At 30.2% G+C, this 26,061-nt stretch overlaps 1 protein-coding gene across 1 annotated transcript in view; it reads left to right on the top strand.

Annotated features, from left to right (window-relative positions):
* The window catches only part of LOC139425434 (cilia- and flagella-associated protein 43-like), a 32,397-nt gene extending 18,775 nt beyond the window's left edge, over positions 1-13,622 (top strand). Inside the window, exons 2-3 of the mRNA XM_071180317.1 lie at positions 3,091-3,293; positions 9,138-13,622. Coding sequence (XP_071036418.1) covers positions 3,091-3,293; positions 9,138-13,622 — 4,688 coding nt within the window. The remainder of the gene's footprint in view (positions 1-3,090; positions 3,294-9,137) is intronic.
* The last annotated feature ends 12,439 nt before the right edge of the window (positions 13,623-26,061 follow it).

Here is a 26,061-nt window from a genome sequence, read left to right on the forward strand (position 1 = left end):
AACCTGTGATCACCTTGCTGCTTTTTATTAAACTTATGTTAACTGATTATATGTTAAGTATTCTACAAAATTTTTATTTAAGTGAAAATTGCTTACCTTTCAGATTTAACAAACCGCTAATAACTTATGTTTAACTTTTCTGTTATGTTTTCTTTGGGAAGTGAAATTCATTTACACTTTTTTTCCTATTGACATTTAAAAATTATAATAATGAGGATGCTATAAAGTTTTGAGACTGACAACTCGTAGGATTTATAAAGATTTTTTATTTCATTATTTTATTATTAGTACATCTAAGGTAGGACTTTTATCATAGCAGTTTTACAGGAATAATTATTTCAAGTTACTGAAGTTTTCGTGGCACTCTTTGTTTAAAGCCGGTACGACAAGGTGGTGCCACATCGGATAGGATCGGTTTTTAATTGACCTGCCAAAAACCGTATAAAAAGCAGACAGTAATTCGATTTTTAATTGTCCTTTGGCCAAAAATCGTGTAAAATGCAATCAATAATTTGGTTTTTAATTGTCTTAAAGCCAAAAACCACAGAAAAAGACGACAAGGTGGTGCCACATCGGATAGGATCGGTTTTTAATTGACCTGCCAAAAATCGTATAAAAAGCAGACAGTAATTCGATTTTTAATTGTCCTTTGGCCAAAAATCGTGTAAAATGCAATCAATAATTTGGTTTTTAATTGTCTTAAAGCCAAAAACCACAGAAAAAGACGACAAGGTGGTGCCACATCGGATAGGATCGGTTTTTAATTGACCTGCCAAAAATCGTATAAAAAGCAGACAGTAATTCGATTTTTAATTGTCCTTTGGCCAAAAATCGTGTAAAATGCAATCAATAATTTGGTTTTTAATTGTCTTAAAGCCAAAAACCACAGAAAAAGACGACAAGGTGGTGCCACATCGGATAGGATCGGTTTTTAATTGACCTGCCAAAAATCGTATAAAAAGCAGACAGTAATTCGATTTTTAATTGTCCTTTGGCCAAAAATCGTGTAAAATGCAATCAATAATTTGGTTTTTAATTGTCTTAAAGCCAAAAACCACAGAAAAAGCAGACAAGGTGGTGCCACATCGGATAGGATCGGTTTTTAATTGACCTGCCAAAAACCGTATAAAAAGCAGACAGTGATTCGATTTTTAATTNTATATATAGCATTCTGTTGTTTGTCGCCAGAAAACAGAAATGATTACAAAGCTTTTGTGGGAGTTGGTGAGCAAAACAAGACGGTTATGCAGATTTGAATAAAATAAGGTAAAGTATGGTTTTCGTTCACACGTTCAGACAAAAATAAACTGTTAAGAACGTTGAGTGCAAACGCACTCAGAATAACCCATTTCTTTGTTAAATTTAGTTACATAATTTTAATTGAAAATTTCGATTATTGAAAAAATAATGCAATTTTATTTAAATGTAAGTTTTAACCCATTTGCAAAATGGGTCTTGTTTTGGGTTTGATGACATGCTCATCTTATTTGGACGTCATCACACTTTTCAACTGTGAAATAATAGTAAACAGAGTAATAGTAAACAGTGCGTATGCGTCGTAACGGCATGCGTTACTACAGTGCGTTACCGCTGCTGTTTGATCATTATTTTTTTTAAAATTCTTTTTTTTCACTTTTAATTTTGTTATGCATTAAGTTGGTGAGTTTATTTTTGAGATATGGGACCAGAGAGATCCCCTAAATGCTTCTTGAGTTGTGAATGAAAGAGAATTTCATCACTTGAACGATATTTTTGTTTCTATTGTTTTAATTAAGAATCAGAAATTCTAACCTACCGTTCAAACTGGATCGTTTTCAATATTAATTCAGGTGAATATCACAAACAAAGAGGGTTCAACCTGATTGACACGGTCCGAAAAACTAGAGTTGAAGCAAGAAAAAAACGATGCAAAGGCTTAAATTTACCGAATCTGAAAAAGCCAAAGCCAAAGAATGTAGATGGGAATATCTTAAGAATTATACACAAATGGAAAAACGGAAGGATTCCATTCGCAAACGCAAACATGAAGCCCGTTCCTCACAAAAGTATCAAAGTGGTTGAGATAACTGAACCCTACCAGAGAGCGGATAATGCCTCCCCGAACCCCTTTCATGCAACTACGAGAACTGGGTTTTGATCAGCAGTTAGGGATACAAGGATTCATTGTCAAGGTACCCAATGACTTGCGCAAGACCGTAGACTGTCTTCCACACAATATAAATTATTCATTCACTATTCATGTAAAATTGAAAGTAAAACCTATTTTTCAAATCCCATTTCATGTATGAACTTGTGAATCCGAAGCGGTTGTATGATGCAGCTTACAATCTCCTTCAAACTTCACTGTACCTATCCGAAAATTTTAATATTGATCTCGATTGGCTGTTCAATGTCTGTTCAATCATAAAAAAAATTTGCATCTTTTGAGTCTGATTAGCATTCAAATATGTCTGCGAAATTATGTTCCGAGCAGTTCAGCATTAACAGTTAAAGATGTCCAAGATGCGAAAACACAATAAAGCTACTTTGACAACAACCATTTTGACTAGGGTAAACCTGTGATCACCTCGTGGGGATCGCAATATTTATTAACTAATTACGTATTAAGTGTTCTACAAAATTTTTATCTAATTGAAAATTAATAATCTTTCAGATTTTACAAACCGACAACAACTTATGGTGAACTTTTCTGTTATGTTTTCTATGGGAAGAGAAAATAAGTTCGCTTACACTTTTATCCTATTCACATTTAAAAATCATAATAATAAGGATGTTATAAATATTTGTGACTGACAACTCGTAAGATTTATAAAGATTTTTTTTATTATTTCATTATCAGTACAGCTAATGTAGAACTTTTATCATAACTGCTTTACATGAATAATTATTTCAATTTACTGAAGTTTTCGGGGCACTCTTTGTTTAAAGCCTCTCCACCACGACAAGGTGGTGCCACATCGGATAGGATCGGTTTTTAATTGACCTGCCAAAAACCGTATAAAAAGCAGACAGTAATTCGATTTTTAATTGTCCTTTGGCCAAAAATCGTGTAAAATGCAATCAATAATTTGGTTTTTAATTGTCTTAAAGCCAAAAACCACAGAAAAAGCAACTGCAAGAGAAGGTCAGCTTTCAGTAGGCAACCTTCTTCCTCCTCTTTCTTGGAGGTTGTCCAGACACAACATAAGACCATGGGAAACCCTCATGGTAACACACACCCTGATCAGCAGACTGAGCAGCTGGACATCTTTTCCTCTTTGTGCCAGACTGGGTCTGCTCATAGTCAGTTGCGAGTGAGTAAGATTCTTCACCCTGTTCATCGATGGTAGCTGAACAGCAACTGAGTTTGGAAAAAAATTTGCAGATCTTTTTGAACCCCTTCATAATTTCAGCGGATATTTTAAATGCTTTTTGAAAAGAGTTTAATAAGAGCAAGTTTATCGCACCACTGTCAAAATGGAAATGACTAACAAAATTATGTTCTCATTATTAACTTTTCCAGTATTTAAAGTATTGTTGAGATAAAAAAAAGAAGAAAGTTTTGTTAATAACGACTCTAAACAATGACTTACTGCATTGTTTACATAAACTTCGAGGTTACATTGTTACGCATTAAAATATATATACGTGCGTGAAGGTTCAATAAAATGAAAAATAGACTGATAATTAATGGAGGATAATACACATCTTGTAGCAAGAGATGTTGAAAAATTTGAGGTCTTTTTAAAATTAACTGAGTGAATTTAAAAATATTTATATATGTGCACACACCAATAACATACTTTCGCCTAAATATAGTTTTTTTTAACTTTTTTCCTTTATTTGGATGTTGCAGTTAATAAGAGCTGAAAAATGAAATGTTTAAACATCGCTACATGACACAAAAAAACGTAAACTGTTTTTTTCCCTCTTGTCTTCTGACAATTACTGTAATTCTTAAAATATGGTTTTAAAAAATTACGAAATTATGAAGTAAAAAAATACTGCGCAATCAATCAATCGAAACTTTTTTTTTATAATAAATTGTGATCAGAAAAAAAAAAATATATATACACATTTCTCTCTCGTTTCTGGGACATTATATTTAAGTAATTTCATAAAACTAACTGAAATATTTAATAAATTATTTATTAGATAGAAATATAATTTTATGTTTAATAAACGCTACTGCTTAGAAAAAGAAATTCATGAAACTCCTATCTCATGGGAATCCTGAAATCCTGAGACCTTTATATGGTTAATCGAAATACTTTTAAGTAATTACTGTACAAGCCACCATCAGATAGTTCCTCTGGAATAGTAGTTGAGGAAAAATTTAGTTGTATTGAATGGAGAAGATAGAATTACGGTGTAAGTTTCATTAAGTTTTGGGGCCAGGCTGGATGATGAAACCAAAGTTAGCAGATCTCATCGACGAAAATATACTGTCTACACAATGGAGTTAATTGCAATAATTGCTCACTGCTTCTTAGATCAATAAATTAAATATGTCTAGGGCTAAGCTTTTCTCATAATAATTCATCCTAGAAATTTTTTAATCACAGATAAAGTTGGTGACTGAAGAAAATAACTAGACGTGAGAGTACACAATTTGATCAAAGCATATGGTGGTATGCAAGGAAATAAAAATGATAAAACTATTACTGCCTGGTTGATATCCTCATTGGTATCCGTGATCAATAAATAAGTTAAATATAAACAAATTAAGTTATAATAAATAAATTAAAAATTAAACTAAATGTTTGATCTCAAAGTTTTGGCAGGGTCGATAAAGCAACTAAATTAAAGGAAGGCTTATCTATGATTTCTTGTAAACTTACGGGAAGTTCTACATTAATCAGTCTCTCAATGACCACGGAGTATTCAGGACACATCAATCTAGACATTTTATTAAGTCATCATCATGTGAATCTTACGGTTTCTTACAAGATGCGTCACACTTAATATTATACTGCTGGAGACGTTCCGTGGCAATGCTCTGAAATTTTAAATTTTGACATAAGATATATTGATTGGCTGGGATATATTGACTTCAAACGAATATGTTACTATCATAAAGGAAGCATTATATCATACTCGCGCTGCAGGGGATTTGTTTATTTCCACTTTCAATATTGACCCTTGCCGGTCAGGTGGCCGAGCGGTTAGCGTGCCTGACTGCGAAGCCAAAGGCAGCGGGTTCGAATCCCGCTCTGGGCATGGATGTTTCTCTCTCTCTCTTGTGTGTGATGAGAGAATGTGGCCCACCCTGTGAACAGGTTTGTGGCAGTGTGGCGTGGGCAATGTTACTCGTCTCTGTGACTTTGGTTCACAGGTACACACTGGGTAACACGAAATGAGTAACACATCCGGCATCTTCTTAGGCGAAACGAATGAAGTTCAGTGCCAGCCATTCGAAAAAAAATATTGACCCTATATACTTTTGTGCAAATATCAGTAGTAATGATTTCAAATCACATAATTTTTTTTTTGTTTATACCCGGAATACTCAATTGTTCTGAATTGAATTTTTGCTTCGTATTTTGGGGAAAAAATGTGCTCTTTATATTTTAAAATATTAGATGAAGTTATGAAAAACAGGGCTTTGGGAAATACACTTATATTGATATGCAATTACCTGATCGCTGAGATACGAATTTACGCAATTTAGTTTACACCAGCTAAAATTCTTTTACCTGAATCTTCTACCGGAAGTTGAAATAACCTTCATAATTACTGCCCTCTTTCGTGGAAAAAATGAAATACGGTTGAGAATAAGGGGATACAACCTGTAAGGAAAGCAATACCTCTATTACATCTATTAATTTTATGTTGATGACAACCAAATATAATGGAATTAAGTGCGGTAAAACTGGATTTTTCCATGTGAAGCTATCGCCAATAGAAATGCACCGTCAGCAATGAAAAATAGTGTTAGGGCACTACGTTTTTACGTTATATACAGATATGCCTTTCAGTTTTGTTTATACATGCTCAGTTTTGATAAATACCAAGTTTAACTTTTTTTTACTCTCTATTACTTATTCTTCGTTACCATCTTTACTTTTTTAAAGTTAAAAGAAAAGAGTTTCTGACTAATTCGATAGTAAAAACATTATATTATTTAACTTAAAACTATAGAACTAAATAGAAAAATACATAGAAAGTATCGAACTATAGACTATATAGAAAAATATTTTTTTCATTGAAAACTTAGTATTTTTAAAGAATATGAGGAGCAACTTGATTGACAGTAAGTTGAAATGCAAAACATCACTTTTCAGTAAAATCATAAAACTAATAAGCTGTATGATGTATATTTTAGCATCGATCAAAAATAATCAAATGCGTTTCACTCTTTTGAAAAAGGAAGAAAAAAAGATGAAACTATGTCATATTAGTTCAAATAAGAAAGAAGTGAAGTTCTGAAGCTTTCTGACTTTATTTGGACTGTTTCATAATGAAATTTGTCAGAACCGTGATAAATAAGTTATTGGATCTGAAGTGTCTAAATTTAGAAAGTGCCAAGAATTATTTGGTGGAACTGCTACTACCAGTCCCTTTATTTTATTTAACATCAGTTTTCTTTGAAATCCAAATGAAATTTTGTTTATGTAAATCTATTTTGATAAATCGTAGTCTGTAAAAAGTCAAACGCAACAAATTTTTAAGTTGTAGTCTAGGTGAGATTTTAATAGAAAGATTGTAGACTGTTTAATTTGTTGATTTCATAAAGACTATATGGAATACAAATTATTTTTTTAAGATAAGTATATTTTTAAATGGAAACAGCGATTTTAGAAATTTATAAGAATTAAGACGATTTTGACGGTTTAAGACAAAGGATAAGAAGATGTAGAAAAAATAAGTTAGCATAGTGAAACGTCTTATCTGTATGTCTCTAGTGATATTAAGTCCATCATTAAGAAACATAATTTGCTGTTTACTTAAAATACAATGAAATAACGACTGAATTCCTTTTTAAAAAAAATGAATTGAGATAAGTATTTCAATTAGAGAGGACATTAAAAAATTCATAAATTAAGCAAAATTCTATTAAATAGAATGCTGAAGCCCCATAAAAAAGTTTTACCATTTTCAAACGATTAGTAAACAGATTGATGCATAAATTAGCGGTTTTTTTGTCTACATGTTACATTTTTTGTACTTTTTTTAACAACTGAACCTAGAACGAACCGTCTCTGAACTTAAAAGATGTGAATAGTGGAATTAGTTGAGGTTTGCACTACCTAAATTAAGTGCTTGCATGCAATTCGGTTTGAAACGTGACTCAATATGTCTGATTTTATCTTAAAGTCTCTCCAAAACCTTGCGATGTATGCACATCTCATAGTGTGATATGGGTTCATCTCATGGTGCAGATTACCATCACTTCGTCTATCTTCAAAAGCACGTTTGGTTTTTTCGAGCGCATTCAGGAATAGATTTTTCATCACTTTAGACTACACAATTGCATTTGCGGACCCTACTTTAAGTAAATCTTGCAAATAATAATTAAAATCTTTTGTAGTTGTTTTCCAGCATAATATCAAAATCTGGTGATTTTTACCCTGTTTATCTATTTTACAACCTTATGTTCTATGATAAGTATTCATCCTCTTTAAACCTCTTATCGCTCCTCAAATTTGCTTGTTGAACTCCGGAATTTAATGTATAGTGCAGATAAAGTTCTTTCAAAAACCACTCATGCTCGAAATGCGTGAAGCTTCTCGGATTCATGAGTCAGGTTAATTGTAAAAAGCTTACGAATTTGAACAATAAGAAACGCGCATTTGCTAAATGGATTTGTGGTGAAATAAATTGAAATTTAGAAATAAAAAAGTTTGGTAAATAATAAATCAACTTTAAACGCTATTAATTATCTTGCAAAATATTAAAAAGTAACAATTCTTTCTACTGCATTTTTTTCGCCGATTAGATGAAAAAAAATGTGAATAAACTGTTATACTGATAAAAAATTATTCACTTCCTGTGCGGTTGATTTTAGTGCTTTAACACTGAGCTAACTAGACACCGCTGAAATAAATAACTCTACAATAGTCTTTATTAACTTTAATTTTTTTAATATTCTGTAAGTGTTTGCAGCATTTTCTGAAGCATAATTTGGTCTTTAAATTGCTGCAGTTAAATAAGGCATTTTTTCAATGATTTTGTAATGAAAAAAAATTGAAGTGAAGCAATGAAAGAAAAAGTAAAAAATGTTGCTCATTTAATGTAACGAAAATGTATAAAAAGGACGAAAAAAGTAAGGTATAATTTTCAAATAAAAAGATTTGTTAACAATAAATCAAAAAATAAATTCGGTATTTCCAAAGTAAAAAAAAAAAAATCGAAAAACATTTCCTTCCCATCTAAACATTCTGGTTTAGTCTTGTCATCGATCACAAACCGCTGGTCAAAAATAATTCATTTTTCTTTTTCAGAATGAACTGGTAAAAGGGTGATAACGCCCACAATTCAATAAACATTTCCATTCCAAATGGTTCTGAAATACTCTACAAAACAAAGCATCGAATAATTCTAAAAAAAAAGGTAAAAAAAAATCTATTTCCAAACAAACATATCTAAAACAAAATTGTGTTGATATCCTATTAAACTGGTAATCATTGAAAAATAAAATATAAAAAAAATATAAGACAAACGATCAACTTGTAAAGTGCTAAACACACATATGATCAAACCCTCAAAATAGAAAAAAAAATAGAATTAAAGAAAAATAAAAAGAGAGCGCTTTACTTTTACAACTGCGAATATAAAATAGAAAAATAAAACAGGAAAATAGGAATTCCTGACACATCTTTTCTTTATCCTGCTGGGATAATAAAGTGAAAATAAACGAAGACATCTGGAACGCTGCGTGTATATTCTTAAATTGGTTGCCATAGAAACCGAGCCATTTATCAACGCTTCGATTACGATTACACAATGCCATCATCATTTTCTTATACATTTTTCAGCACAATAAAGATTATAAAATAAAAGAATATTTTTAATGCTTTGTGATTAAAAAATATGAAACGTCTTGTTCAAGTGCAATTTTCTACTAATAACAACTAATCTTTTTCTAATTATTTACTTTGACTGGCAATAAAGAATTGTTTACATTGGATGAATTTATTTATTTTTTTTTGTAACAGATGGAGAACACAAATGATGAATTAAATATTAAATGGGTGCAAGGTAAATGCAAGCCAAATATTAATTTTTTGTCTGAAAATGAAATAGTACTTACATATGAATACCACATAAGGAGATGCCGTATTGACCAGTTTATAGAAACATGCATACCAGGACCTCCAAATGGTATAAAATGCTTAACCACTGATAATTCTTTGAAATATATTGCTTTGTGTGACCGCTCTAAGAATTCAAATGTTCATATAATAAACATTTCAGACCTTAGTATCATATCGTCATTTCAAGGTAAATTCAGTGCCGAAGATTTACTCTTACAATTTTGTCGCCAAAATTTATTATTTTCTGCAGAAAGAAGAAAAACTTACGAGATCGTGGTATGGGATTGGAGAAAACGGAATAGATTGGTTACTTTTTCCCAAGAGTCATACAGTACTATTAATAAAATTGATTTACTATCTAACGACCCATCGAGCAACATGCAGGTATGCTTTATGTTAAGCAATGTTATTAGTTTTTATGACGTTGACGAATATCATCCAGATATTCTGGTTAAAAAAGAATGTTTGTATTTTCCAATTAAAGGCGATAAAGTTGGACACACTGCCTTAAATGAAAGAAACATTAAAAATATTTTCCTGTTTGAAAAAGAATGGACCAAAATCTGGGGTTTACATGCAGAAATACTAAACAAAGTGCCCCTTGAGATGATTTGCCAAGATATGTCTCCAGCAGAAAAAATTAAATTTTACGATTACTTAAAAATGCAAGCCAGAGAAGAGGCCACGTGCTTATGCTGGACACCAAATAATAATGTTTTAATTGCATGTGAATCTGGAATCATATTTTCCATAGACACTAAGAATCTCACAACAGAAGTTTTGACTGCCAACAACTTTTTAGGTAAGCAACGAATTGTTTCTCTAAACATAAACTTAAATGGACTGTTCATAACACTACAAGGAGGAGATGTTTATTTGTGTCCTGATACCAAGCAATTTGAAATTAAATTGTTTACATCACTATCATCACATATCATCAACGCCACTTTTTCGCCAAATTATCTAAATATTTTATATCTCACTGCAAATAGTTCTATAATTTCAGTGTCAACAGAAAATCCCGAACATATCTCCTGCATCTCCAGAACAGTTGATTCGTCGCCAATCGTAGGATTATACATGCCCAACGATAATTACTGCATTACAGCGAAAGAATCTGGTTTACTGGAAATTTTGGATTTAAAAAACGGGAGGCCTTGCCTTGATTTTCACATAAAAGAATCGCTGAGTTGTATGGTGGGTTGCCAATCTAGTTCAATTATTTTGGTTGCCACAAAAGACTCCTATGTTTATTTCATTGACGTATCAGAACTATCTCAAATAAGAATAATTGAAATTTTACGGCCATGCTTTGAACCAATAGTCATTATCCGTGTTGGTGCCTATGGAAGATTTGCTCTTTTAGTTTCAAAGGATGATAAGATATTTATATGTAATGTTTTGCCATCCTATAAGCTGAAGATTCTCGGCTATACAAAAATAACATATAAAATTAAAGATATTGCATCTTTTTCAAAAGGCTTCAAGAAGATTCTACACGTTTATTTATCATGCCAAGAGGAAGATACGTCTGGTATCGGATCTAACCACATACTTACATTTGAGCTTGAGGAATATTTTCACCGTAACTACGAAGAGTATTGGCAAGACATATCAGGGTATATACGCCATGAAACATTGAATTTAAAAGAAATACCACTGTTTATAGTTTCTGAATACCCTAATTCAGGAATAGCAGTTCATTATAAATGGGGATTATTCCATACCGTTCAACATGAGAATAAAATACAAAATATTCAATACAAGAATGAAAAAACCTTCAATCACCCATTCTGGAGTAAATCCTGGATTACAGAACTAGGAACTGAAAATATTCAATTGATTTTATCACCCTCCCAAGACATGCTTTTGTCGATTACTGATGATGGCAAACTTTTCTTAATTAATATGGAACACCCCGTTGAAGTTAATACTATAGATTTAAAATTGAGAAGAAGTAAAGCTAAATGCGCAATTATCTCATATAATGATGAGCAATTAGTCATTGGACTTAATGACGGCGTAGTTCTTTGTTACACAATTCATTCATTGTTTTATAAGGAAGACAAGTATTGGTTGGAATTTTGTGAAGGAAAAAGATATGAAGAAGATCAGTTTATCAAACACATGGAATCCAAGAGCAAGCAAGAAATCATTCCGTGGACAATAATTCGAACGAGACTATTAAATGAAGATATTTTTAAAAGTTTAAATGAAGAAAAAAATTCTTTAAGTGAACGTATTTATAATATTAAATTAGAAAATGAGAAATTACTCGTGCAAAATCTGTGCATGCCTTTAAAATATCAAATTAACATTGAAGAATTTGTATTTAGTGATATTTTAAAGACCCAGTTATTAGAAATAAGAGAGACCACGATTGAAAATCGTAGAAAATCTTGGGAAAAGCACTTTGAGATTGAAAATGAATCTATTTTGAAAATTAGAGAAGTATGCATTGACAATATGCTTGTTAAAGGGAAAGTTCTAAAACCATTTGGTGGAGGTAGACAACTTTGCAACTATTCAGTTCGAAAGCTATCAAATTTCAATAAGCATGGAATTGTATATGTGATGAAATTATTTAATTTAAATGAGTGTTCAGATAGATTGCTTGAAAATAAAGCAATAAACAAGGCAATCAGAAAAGTATCCTTTGACATGCCGGAAGAGAAATGTGACGTAGTTTATGATGATTTGAGGAGAGAAACTTGTCTTTTACACTATAACGAAGATCGCACTTGTTATATATACACTCTAAAATACATAGTTCTTCAAGAAAAACTAACATTTAATGAGTTGTTTGAAAATCTCATGAACCTTAAAAGGGAAACAGCGGCAACCATTCACAAAAACAACAAACGCATTTTGGAGATTTCTTCACTTCTTGGAGAAGAACGTAAACTATGGTATCCTGAACCTGAATCTGATGAAATTGAACTGCTGGAAGTGTCAGAGAATGAAAAAATCGAAAGTAATGTAGTTGAAGAAAAGACTGAAGAAAAAATAGAGATGATTGTGGTTGATAGTTCCAAAGAGTTTAAGGGTTTAGTGGATAATTTTCAGGATGATGAGTGGATAAGAAAAATTCAAAATCCTTTTAAAAAAACTTATAAACCAAAACCAAAGAAGGATGCTATAAATAAACTTACTAGAGAAATGAAAAACTTACTCAATGAAAACGAAAAGATGCTATCTGAGTACGAAGATGCTCATGAGAAATTAGTTGATGAAAAATTAAAATGGGATCTTAAAATTAACACAGACGAGCAACAGTTATATCTTCTATTATTTGTAAGTAAAACCAAGAGTTTATACTCAAACATAACAAAATACATCCATGAAGAAATTGCGCGTTTAAAACAGCTTCAGTTTGATTTGGAATATCGGGCTTCAGTTATAGAAAAGGATTTAGTGAGAATGCGAAAGACAAAGGATTCGTTACAGGAAAGGATACGAAGCACCGATGATGAGTTTTTTCATCTATGCAAGTTATCTAAAAATAAACAAGCAATTATTGAAGTTTATAATGCAAGCCCAGCGGAAAATATGCATAAAAATACTCTAAACCCATACAAAGGACCCGTAGTAATTAGGGAGAAAAAATTAGAGCTACTCAATAAAAAAGATAAAATTTTAAATTTACCAAAAAATACGTGGAAAAGAATTTGCACTTTAAGAGACTTAAAAGTAGATCTGGAGTTAGAAACTTATAAGAACGAATTTAAAATGGAATATTTTAAAGAAAGGAGAAGTGATGTTGAAGTTCAATTGCGAACTATGGCATTTGAAGTTTCTCAAAAAACAAATTATCTTGACAATATTCGTATTAAATGCTTGAAATCAAGTTTTGAAATGCCCATGGTCTTATCACTACCCACATTTCAATTAGAATTTGCTTATCCAGAAGAATTAGATTTCTATAATACTTTATTCTTAAGAAATTACCACTTAGAAGCCTTGAATTGCGTTATCGCCAATGTCGGAGATACTAAGCTGGAGGCATTAGAGAAAGTGATAAAAATTTCATATCAGATCGACCGCAACCAAGCTAAAATTAAAATTATGGAAATGGAGCTTCAAAATGTTGAAAAAAACACTTCAATTTTCAAAAGTATACCCTTAGGGAGAGAAGTACAAAGAATTATTCATAACCCAGAGAGTTCTTGTACTCGCGCGAAAATAGAAGCTCTTGAAAACTCTGCAGAGTTTGAAAAGAATGAGATACAAAGGCAGATAGGGCAAACTCGTGATTATATCACCAATATTAGCGTACGGAAAAAAAACTTAGTAAGAAGTATGGAGAAAAGACGAAGAGAGATTGAAGTGCTAACTGGAGATATTTTTGAACTGCGCCAATTAAAAATGTCAGAGAGTATAAACTAAGTAGCTTTTTTTTAATAGTGTTTGTAGTACTAGATTCTTGCATTCAGAACTTTGAAATTAAACTTAACTTAAAAACTGCTTTAAGTTAATTTTTTTTAATTAGTTAAATTTTAAAACTAGGCAAACTGAGAATTTTTAAGTTTAAGTTTTAGGAAAAATAAATTCCGGTAAAATTACTGTTCTGTGTGGTAATGGCATTTCAAAAAAAACAAAATATAGGGTTTTCAAACCATTACTTGGTATTTGGTATTTAAAACTAATTTTTAAGTGCTTTCGCTGTATAACTGTTATAAATAACAAAATGTAAAAGAATATAATAGAACTATGGTGCGCAGATATTAATTTCAATAAGTTTAACCAATATTCATTTTTAAAATATAATTTTACTACACGGAGAATAGTAAAATCACCGTACTATTAAACCAAATTATATGGTGTTTAAACCATACATTTAGTAATTTTTTCTGTTTCTATCATAACTTTGTACCGGAAATTCAGGTTCATTAAATTGTAGTTATTACCACACATTTAGTGAAAAATCAAAACCGAAAACTACATTTAACCAAATGTATGTCATGTTCTAAGGTATCATCATAAAATTATCAAATTTTAACACATTTACCAAATTTTTTCACACATTATAAAACTATATTTTTTAGAAAATTTTATAAATCATTGCTAAAGCCCTTCGGTAAAAATTACTGAACTTTTTAGTGTCCCCATAGATCCAGAAACGCGGTAAAGGTAATCCTATTCTGGTAGTTGCGGCCATGCTTTTTCTCGGTGTATGAACTTGCTTAATTATACTTTCATATGTTTAAATAATTAATCTACACTGTATAAAATTCCGGATCAAATTACGGTATAAAGTTCCGAAACTTTGGGGGCATCATACGTAAAATCCATTTTTACTGTAAAATATTATACAGTAATATTCATTTATTTAAAAGCATTCAATGATTATACTGTAATGATTACGGTATATCAGATATTTTACTCCGTAACATATTCTGATAAAAATGGATTTTACCGTAATTTCATCAGAAATTTCTTACAGTGCAATAATTTTGTTCTTAACTAAATAATTTAGTAACTACATTTGCTTGAAAAAAGTTTTCTTTTTTTTACTTTGGATCTCATATTTTGTTTGTAGAATTAGATAGATTTTTAATTTCTTACAAAATGTTTTCTAAAATGTTATGAATTTTCAAATTCTCTTGATTTAACAAAAAAATAGCAGATTTTTTTTAGTAATTTTTCTATATGATTTAACGATATTTAATATTGATGTTCCAAATATAATTTAAAAAATTAAATCCTGGCATTAAATGACTAATTAAACATTATTTTCGTGAATAAATCTGACGAGCAAATCAAAAACATAATTTGGAGACAATTATTGTTAATTTCCCGCTTCAGCTAAAGTTTTTAGTTTGAAGTTTAAATTGTTATTTTTCAATAATTATTGTTTTGTTTAATTTCACAAGCATATATGAATAGGAGATATAAAATGTAGATTCGCAAAATTTAAAGGTTTTTAGAATTTCCAATTCTAATAGCAATAATAATAATTAAAAATTGGAAAATTTCTAAAAAGAGCATTTATTTGAGCTCTCTTTTGTCTTAATAGCTTTTATTATAAATACTTTTGTAAAGTTTAAAAAAAAGCTATAACCAAACTCTTATTTCAAATAAGACGAATAGATAAAAAATAATTTTTTTTGCCTGAAAATGAATGCCAATGAAAATGATTTGCCAATGAATGTAAACACATTCATTGTTAATTGTCATAATTAACTCATTTCTTCCGAAAACTATAAAAAAGTCTTTTAGCTGAGTGAAAATAAATGATACCTCTTAAAATAATAATAAGCCTTTTCTTGAAAAGTCTTAAAAGGTTCGAGAAAAAGAAACAAAACAAAAAATACCCATTTTGCTGGTCATTTCAAGCAAAATATAGTAGCCTCAAACTGCCTTTTTATGACCTGCGATAAAATTTGCTCGCGATTTTTTTCTCTTTTTTTTCAACCCGTTTCGCACCATTTAAAAACGTGAAAATATACTGCCGCCAAATGTATGCCCACACTTACTTTTACAAAAAGGCTGAAAATTGCGACCAAAAAAACGAAAACTTCTTCTTATCTCAGTAATCCAGACTCTTTCAACCCTTTTTAATGCTTTTATGTCCATGTATTTATCGATATATTCTTCAATTTTCTTCCATTTTTTGACGATTCTTAAAAGCACCGCAGTGTTGATGGGATTTTATGCGACTATGAATTTTGTATTTATAAAATCTATGACTTTTCCTTTATAGTTATCACCCTGACATTAAATGCATGCATAATGACAGTAATATGTTGTTTTCTAATCAATGGCAATATTAAATTGTGGATGACGGAATAGCGTTTTAGTACATATTGTGAGCAAAAGCTTAGTCTTTAAAGGTAATTGTTGTGATATTCTCCCAGTTAAAAAAAGTTTCTCAGATAGCAAGAGACTAGGAAGTGATTTCCAAATACACACACTGAAACTTAGAATATTATTATCTTTTTTTTAAGTAATAGGAAAACCCGTTTTCTGCTCGCCGGTACTCGGAAATTCCTTCTCGATTAAATTGGGATCCCCTTAATAAAGCCATCAATCTTAGATTATTTATTTTCATCATTGATTTACTTGCATCATAAGAAAATATTTTTATTACTTACCTTATTTGTTAAGAAAATTGATGCAAAGATAAGCAGATATTTTACTGTTTTTTTTGTTAAATAATCTCCAAATAGATTTATACATGGACAAAAGATTTCCATTTTAGGAAAAAGTGGTAAATTTTAGGTTATAAAAAATTAAAAATAACTTTCGCGCAAATGTTACACAGTTTTAAATTTTATTTATATGATGAATTTTATTAATATGATCTGTATTGGTGGTGTGCGATTCCACATCGGTGAAAGTCGGGATTGGATGCATTAGGGGTAAATTGTAAAAAATTAAACTACATCTTCAATAGAAAATGTCAATTTAACATTTAATGTTTGGTCATTTAAGTTATTAATCACTTATTACACAGATATATCACAACTGCAAAAATAAATATGCACTCAAAAATAAAAAACTCAGTTAAAAATCTGTGCATCAAGTTTTATACAAAAATATCTATTCCTTAAAATTCGATAAATGTACCAAAAAATTGAGTCTCAATCTTTCAAAAGATGCCTATTTTTCTGTAAAATGATAAACATTGATTCAGATTTTATTTGTTAAGAGCAGATTTTTTCAAGTTTCTAATTAGAAAAGCGTTGATAACAAAACAACGAAAGACAGAGCATTTCAGTTCTGCATTCTTCTTCCGTAAAAACAAGCTCTTCCAGTTGTGTACACAGCGAGTTTTAGTACACCAGGCCTGCTTTATGTAAGGAAATAATAGCAAGTGAATCATATCTAACTCCACCCTTACAAGAAAAACATAGTACTCCCATAGGCATCATCTCCAGTTTTGAAGGATTCTTCATCGCACTACATGGTAAGATTCTACATAATCGGGTACATCGTAGCACTAGTTCGTCACACACAATTCGTCACACACTATTCATTGACGACTGACTTCTCGTGAGACACAAATTGTACCCAAGATGAATTGGGGTCTTAATATATACTAGTGGGCTGCGCCCCCTGCTCGCGAACGCCCGCCAACCCCCGAAAATTGCTACGCAATCTTATATAGTTTGCTTCGCAAACCGAGCTTGCTTCGCGCGCTATTAACTTAGGTACATTGCACCTACACAAGTTTCAAAGAATTCAAAACAATCATTCAAACCCATATGAGCAGTTCTACAAATAAACGCCAGTTAGGCGGCCAAAAAAAAAATAAAAAAATTTTGGGGGGGCACACTATTTCTACATGAATTTTCTTCTTCTTTACACCCTAGAAAGGCAAGAAAAAATCGTGAACATGAAATTTTTTCTTTGTGACATACTTTAAATGCGACATACTCTTTCTGACATACTCAGATAAATCTGAGCCATTTATTCAGATAAAACGATTTTTACATAAATATAATATTATTATAATGTTTTTCTAAAATGTATTTATAGAGATTTCATACTATAAGATTATATTTTAGTATAAAAATTGGCGTTTATTTGCAGAAGTGCTCATATCGTCGCCTTGAAACTAAACCGTGGTAACTCAAAAAAGCTTATTTTTCAGGAGAGCAATTTCTAACTTTCTGCGTTAATGCTGATCGCGCCAATGCGATAACGATTTATCTGCTCTCTAAATTAATTTTATTGAACTATGAAGATAATACTTTGTTTCTCTAAAAGGGTGAATTTTTTTTTACACAAAGTGACCCAAATATCTCATTTTTCGATTTTTTTGAGTTTTGCGGTTTTGTTTCAAAGCGACGATATGAGCAATTCTACAAATCAACGCGAATTNCGCTAACGCCCGCCAACCCCCGAAAATTGCTACGCAATCTTATATAGTTTGCTTCGCAAACCGAGCTTGCTTCGCTCGCTATTAACTTAGGTACATTGCAAATACACAAGATTCAAAGAATTCAAAACAATCATTCAAACCCATATAACAACTTTTTTTAAAAAAATTACATCTTTTCAGTAAATACTAAGTCATTAAAATAAATTTGAATTCAAATAAATGGCAGGTAATTTGTTGAACATATTAGAAATGTGCTATAGTATAAAATCTTAAAGCGTAACAGCACGACTGAGACTCATTTTTCAATCAATAACTAATAACAATAATAAAACAAATAAATTCGTGATATAAATCAAAAATCGTCAAATAAATTCGTAATATATAAATTCGTGAAAAAAAAGTGCTTTCGATAAAATACTAAAATAGAGGTCTATCGACAAAGACTACTCACTTCTGCCTTGCTTAAGGTTATTTCAGTTTCCGTTTTTAAAAACGCTATACGTTGAGTCACCTCAGCTAGATTTGGCATGTGACATTTTTAGCGGCAATCATTGGTTGATTTTCTAGCGTTGCCATTCGGGGAGTTGTAATGAGGCTCTTTTTGGTCGCCGTGTAAGAGAAATATATATATATATGTATGGATGTCCCATGACGAATTATTGCCACGACGAATTGGACCCGCAAATAATTGTCGCATCGACAAATAGTGATAACGACTAATTGCGCCTCAGATGAATTGGGACTCGGCGAATTGCGCCCCTCGCCGAATTCCACCAACGACAAATTATGCCAACGATGAATTGTGGCCGTAACGAAATGACGTAACGAATGATATAAGGCATAATGCTCTTTTTTTTTTCTTAATGTGGCATGCCTTACTTTTTTTCATAGCATGGATGTCTTAACCTTTAACAACAGGGACAGTACAATATCCCTGCTAGCTTTCTGCATACTAAAAAAGACAACAAAATAACTTAAAATAAATTATGTGATAAATTTTTATACCTAATGATAAATCAAATATGATGATCAGAGAGAATCGCAAAAGTACAAAAGGACTGTATTCCGTTAAACTTTTTTTATAATTTTTAAAAACTACAGCTATGTAATTTATTTTTAATAAACTATTAAAATTCCATTTTTTACTGCAAAAATATTTACGCAATAAAGTATAGCATATAATGAACATGAATTACTTATATCTCTCCTCGCAAATGTTTTACAAAATCTCTAGATAATAATCTAAAATTGATTCTAAACTTTTTTTTTCCTCGGAAATTTGCCGTTTTGAAATAAAAAGAGAATAATTGTCAACATTTATTTATCAAATAGATTACTATGTGAAATTTTTCTTATTAAAACTAATGAAATCATAATCATAATTGTAGCCTGTGTAATATTTTGTAAAAAAATATTTTTCCTCTTAATTTAAATGCCTTCCATTTTAATTAAAGTTGAAAAATATTTTTTCAAGTTTCAATTAATTTTTTTTCAAAAAGCGGATTTTCATTCTTGAAATATATTGTGCTTTCCTAACTAAAGGTAGTAAAACATTATGAAAAAAACTTCTGTAGATTAATACAATTATTTTCTCATGGTAAATTTTTAAAAAAAATTCTTTATTTTGAAAAATTTATTTTCTAGACTTCATTTAAAAAGTAATATGTTTGCTTCAAACATCGCTCCTTAAATGCAGAAAAATTGGCTTCATCTTGAAATATTTATTTTTTATACAAAAATATGCAAAATTAAAGCTTTTAAAATGCATTTATTTTATCTAATTAACAAAAGGTATGAAATGTGTAGTTTATTTTGCGTGCAAGTGGTATCAATACTTTCTACATAATAATTTAATATAATTAAATATAAATCAGTCTGTTTTATGTATTTATTAGAATTAGAATAATTTTTTTTTGCATTAGTCAAAGATTTATTTCTGTCGCATTCAATGCAGGTTTTCTATTATAACCATCTTTATGCATGAATTACAAATCATCCTATATGAACAAAACTTCATTTATTTCCCAGTTTTTCCTAGTTAGTTCAAAACTTTTTTCCTTATAAAAAATAATTGGGAAAAATATCATATCAGCTCATACATGAAAAATTAATGCTTTTGAACGATAATTGCTGCTGAAATATATTCATTAAAAATACTCTATTCTTTGACTTTCTAAGGTTGAGCTATTTATAAATAAACAAAATACTTTTTCGTCTGAAATCTTTTTGTTATGTAACATAAAAAAAAGTTTGTCTTCAACATTTATTTCCATTTCGTTCTGATAACACTACACAACTCCAAAAAATTCATTTCTATAACAAAAACGTGCTTGAGAAGAATATTTAAAATATCTGAAGAGAGAGAGACGCACAATAGATTCAAAATTAAAAAAAAAACAGTAAAAAAACTGCCCGAAACAAGACAATTAAAGTTTCTTACACGCAACACGAAGATTATTAAGTGGCTTTTTCAATGACTACAAACTGCTTTTTCAGTCAGAAATTTAATTAAATGAGCTACTTCGTAACTTTTAAATAAAGGAGTAACATCATGAAAGTTAGAAAAATCGTTGAGAGTAACACAAAGACATTTTTTAAGTTTTCCTTCATAATTTTCTCCACCAAATAAGAAATTAAAATCTATAAATAATTTTCTTTTGTAAGACAAGAACTTATTTATTTAAGTGAAAGTCTTTTCAACAATAAGCAAAGAAAAAAAATGTTTAAAAGTCAATCAGCTATAAAAATTTTTATTTTCTTTGACATTTTCTTTCTCTAAATAATTTTATTGTCTAATTATAATTTTATTTTATTTCAACTGTTTTGTTTCAATTAATGTTTATCTATGTTTATATATATGTTCCTTGTCACATCCTGGCAACGGAAGAAGCTTTCCATTTTGTGAGAGAGTCTTCAAATGAAGTATGTAAACATGAAGCAAGAATTTGAAACATTCGACTAATGCTAAAGTGAAGATTGGTAATGCCTCATTTCCTTAAAAAATAAGACTTTAAATGTGTAGTAGATATTACAAAAAATACTTCAACAGTACATTGAGCCAAAGAATCCTACTCTATTGAAATTCTCTGTAATAGTTATATATACAGTGTAAATAAAATAAAAACTAAACTCAGTGGCGCGACAGCCCATAGAGCCAAGGCCTACTGTGCCCATCTCAGTTTTCTTGACCTTGGGCTCTGGGGGGCAGGAGAAGACGTTCCAGTTAGGTGGTCGGCAGAACACGGAACCCCCAGTGTTTAGTTTCCAAGCGTGATCGGTACTCATTTATCGACCCACTGAATGGATGAAAGGCTGAGTCAACCTTGCCCGGCCCGAGGATCGAACCCAGATATAGTGTAAATACCAAAAGGAAAAATTGAATGGTTAGTTTGGGTTATAGGTGGAACGTGACGTGTATATATCTTCACGTGGTGAGTTTTAGATCTTTACCATTTAACATAATGAACTATGACATACCAAATAAAAATTGTGAAAAATTGGCAAATTTGTATTTTTTCTAAAACGTTGAGTAGATATAAAATTATTGATAAAACTCAAATGTTCATGATGTTCAAAACATCAAGCAAGTATTATAAACTAAAGCGTGTTTAGTTCAAAAATATTAGTCAATTGTACAACAATTAAAAAAAGGAGTATTTTTTAAAAGGAATATATTTACTTATTTTTAAAACTTCGTTAATATAACTTAAAAACTTAATAAATTTTATTTGCTTGATTTATTATTTAAACGCACTATTATTAATTATAACGTACTAAAGTATTCTTAATAAAACGTATGATTATTATTCGTTAACTGATAATACCGAAACGCACATTAATTAAAAGTTTCACACGATGTATATTTTCCCTGCATTTAGATTTCTTTTATTGTATTTTAATTATTTATTTATTTATTTATTTATTTTTGAAATAAGAGTACTATTTTTCATAGAAAGACTAAAATATACCAGCATCTAATAAACGAGCAAACCGAACTTGGAAAGAATTGCGGAAACAGTTCTAAGAATTAGCGAAAGCAAAAAGCAGGGGAGGAGGTCTCCATTTTTTTAAAAACATTTCTGTAATTTTCAAGACGATAAACTTAACGAACCTATACGTACTCGATGGCAAGTAAATTATAATATTTTGCGTTTTTTTTTCTCGTGTCAAAAATTTTCTTTCATACCACGTGTGTTTTAATGGGATAGTAAAATAAATAAAAAAGTAACATATTTTATCATTTTCAATCAATATTTTCAGGCGAATTTTATTTTTTGAAAGATCTATGTACATCAAAAGATAACGTTGTCCCGGAAAAAAGGCTGATTTGATTTCTTTTTTATTGGCAACAACAATGCTCCTAGTACTTTAAAAGCAAAAGTGTAAATAAAAAATAAAATTTTAAAAGTATGTTTAAATAATCAATCGCAAGGATAAGGCCGCAAGGTGCATATTTGTCAATTTTTGTCCTTAACTTGTGCTTTTTTCTTGTATTAACTTAAAAACTTTTCTTCAAAATTAAATATGTTTAAAAATTTGAGACTTTTCTTTAATTTTAAATACTACTAATCAAATGAATATAATAAAGCATTCCCACAACAGTCCACTGGTGGACAGAGACATCATAGAGGTTTGGGTTCCACAATTTCTTGACCACTGCAATCGCAACGTGGTCAGCAATTTGAGTTTACTTCCAGAAAAGTTGCTACCCATCGATCTGAAGCAGGGTGAGCTTTAAACAGCAAGTTCCTGAACTCGAGTTCTGAATTATGAGAGTTCAGTGTCTTATGTACTGACCCATCGAATCAAATGCATATAAAAAAGGAATAAAATCTTTCCTTTCAGTTGCATTATTTCGAAACTTGTAATTTTCACCTTAGACTTTTCTCGCTGAAAATTATATAACACTTATAAATGAAATTTTAACTCCAAATAGAACTAACAATGTAGTAATTGTTGAGACATAACAAAGTAACTTTGATATGTTACGTCGTTTGATAAAAAAAATTCAAGTTTTAAATAAAATGCAACGTTATGTCTACTAACACTTCTTAAAGGCTGAGAAATGTAACTGTTCCTTAAATAATCTTACTTGACATTTATAGTAGATTGTTTTTACACTTTTAAATTTTGAATTAATGGAAAAAACCACCGAATGGTACTGAAGGAAATTAATTGGCTGATATAATGCTCGATAATGCTCTATAAATTTCTATCCAAAAATAACTCTATAAGTTTTCATTCGTAAGTATATCGTATAGTAATTCTTACTGAGCAAGAAAAATTAAGTAATAACGAGATAATACGATATTTTTCTGCAAATTTATAACTTTATATTTTAATCTGTTATTTTCTGAATATTAATATTACTCTTTATTATTTTTAGCTGGATTGATTTTGTTTTGATTTGGTAATTGACGTTGCACTAGAGCTTTATTAATGTGCTAATGGTGACTGAAAGGATTCATCAATAATGATGAACAGTTCTACCAAAATTTAGATGATTTGCGCACGCTATACTATCACAATTTAGATGATTTAAAATCGATGATCTTGGTCAAAATCTAAAATCTACTCAACTGTACACTGACTTTTTCGACCAAGAGCAGTAAAATAGGGCTCTTTCAAGGACTGAAACCTTAACCTATCTCACCAACAGGATGGCTGAATAATCATTGAACTACAAATATATGAAAAATGAGATTTGTTTTTGATGTGTATTATAATATCTCACTCTCAATCAAGCTGAAATTACTTAAATCTCATTTTGAAATTAAATAGAAAGATTAGTATTCTTTAATAGTGGCCACAGCCATTAAAAAAGTTGCATTTAGATTTTTAAAAAATAGGATTTTATTTGTCCAATATTTCCAATAACTGCAACATTTTATTCAGATAACTCAATTCCTCATTTTCCATTTCTAAAACTTATTTACAAATTTAAATTTTTTTTCTAAAGTCAATGAAAAATTTCTCTCAAGAGTTTATGCCTTTGTATACAATCGTAACTCCATTATTCAAGTCGGTCACGTTTTCGCATTTTTAAAATAGAACATAACAAGGAAGAAAGCTTAGGGCACCAGGTGCTTCAACATAAATTTCATTACAAACATTATGAAAATATTCAATTCTTAATTTAAATTCCTCTGTTAACTTTACAGCAACTTTTTTCTTTGAGAATTTTAAATTCGACGGAATATGGCAGAAACTTTATCTTTTATTTATTAGAAAAAAGAGAAACACTTCCTATTGAGTATTTATTTAGATTTTCAATAATATATAATCTGCAAAATGATAATTCTAAATCATTAGATTTCGACAGTCAATTTTTCGTATAAAAATGGATTTATATTTGGCAGATTTCGTATGATATTTCTTAATTTTAAACTAACTCAATACTAAATATATCTATTTAGTATAAAACGCTAATTGACATGCATTCTCATTGGATAGAAAAATCACATGATTCAATACACGAAGAAGGTTCTGATATTTCTGGGATTCATCAGGGAACAGTTAATAAATATTATAATAATATTTACTGTTGTTATATATTTTTTATTTATTCATCTTTTATTTATTTATCTATTATTTATGCATCTTTTATTTATGCATCGTTTATTTAGTTGCATTTACTATAAATATTTTTTTATCTTCCATTCTTAATACTATTCTCTATTAGTATTACTGCTCTGTTTTAATTAGTTACCATTTCAACGATATATTTTATCATATGATAGACGGTATAATTGTAAGCAGTCTTCTCCGTCCCGTCTTAAGTGACTTACTTAGAAATGAAACTCTTCAGTTAAATAAATTGTTCTCTTTATAGGCAATATGTTGGCATTTGTTTCACATTAATAGACAACGCAGACATTGATTATGTTATTATTATTATGATAGCTATTTATCCCTGAATTCAATTCATGTTTAAATACAAAAATAAAGCATTTGCCAATTTTTGTCACTCGTAATTTTAATAAATTCTCCACTAAATTCACTGTTTATTTTATTTTACAACCTATGTTGAGCAGCTAACAAAATTCTTAATATTCAATTATCAGTATTCAACTCGTTGAATTGTAATTTTGAACCCATCCCAAGAGACGAGGGAGCTCCTGTATCAAGAATTTGAACAAGTAAACCTTCGTGGATTACTCTTTGATGAAATTAACCCCCATTTGCTTTACTTGTAGATGAAAACCACAAAAACCTCCTGTGGTTGTTCAGACAGCAAGGGTATTTTAACCCATGATCCGTCCTACCACTGAGAATATTTTACGTCAATATTGTGGTCGGTGCGAACCTAGAGCATAATTCGTATCCAACAACCAACGCTGGGATTTGAACCTGTGTCACATCATTAGAATGAGGAAGCTCTATTGCCTGAGCCAGAAAAGCTTTCCTCACTATTGTTTATCGGAAAGAGTTTGCAGTTCCACTCTTATCTCTCATAACCCTTTATTTTATTCTAATCAGAGATGGTGGCATTTCAACCATATAATAAGTGTAACTGCTCTAATAGCAATCTCAACAAATAACTTAAGTAATTTAAATCCAACACTATTGATCATGGATTTCTCTCAAATATTATTGAATATCCATCTATAAAAAAACAGTCATGCAATCCATTAAATTCCTTTACTTTAATAATAAGATTGTTTTTCCCTTCGAAAAATCTGTTTCATAATAGAAAGTATGAAACAGATGGAAAATTTCTGATTATTCTTCATAAACCCAGTCATTTTACGCATTGCGTAAGCATTTTATAAAATGCGAAATTTTATAAAATGCATTTTAATGTAAGTTTTAATTCCGCATGAACATTTAAGAATACATAATACTTAGAAGAGTTTGTGAGCTATGAAGCTCATATTCTCTCTTACTTTTTACCATCAAACTTCAACCAGTAAACAACTGTCACTCCTAATATAATTCTCAGATAATCTTTTACTTCATTAATTTAACATTTTACGCCAATTCTGATATACAACATTG

Source organism: Parasteatoda tepidariorum, chromosome 4, assembly GCF_043381705.1.
Source record: "Parasteatoda tepidariorum isolate YZ-2023 chromosome 4, CAS_Ptep_4.0, whole genome shotgun sequence".
NCBI classification, from domain to species: domain Eukaryota; kingdom Metazoa; phylum Arthropoda; class Arachnida; order Araneae; family Theridiidae; genus Parasteatoda; species Parasteatoda tepidariorum.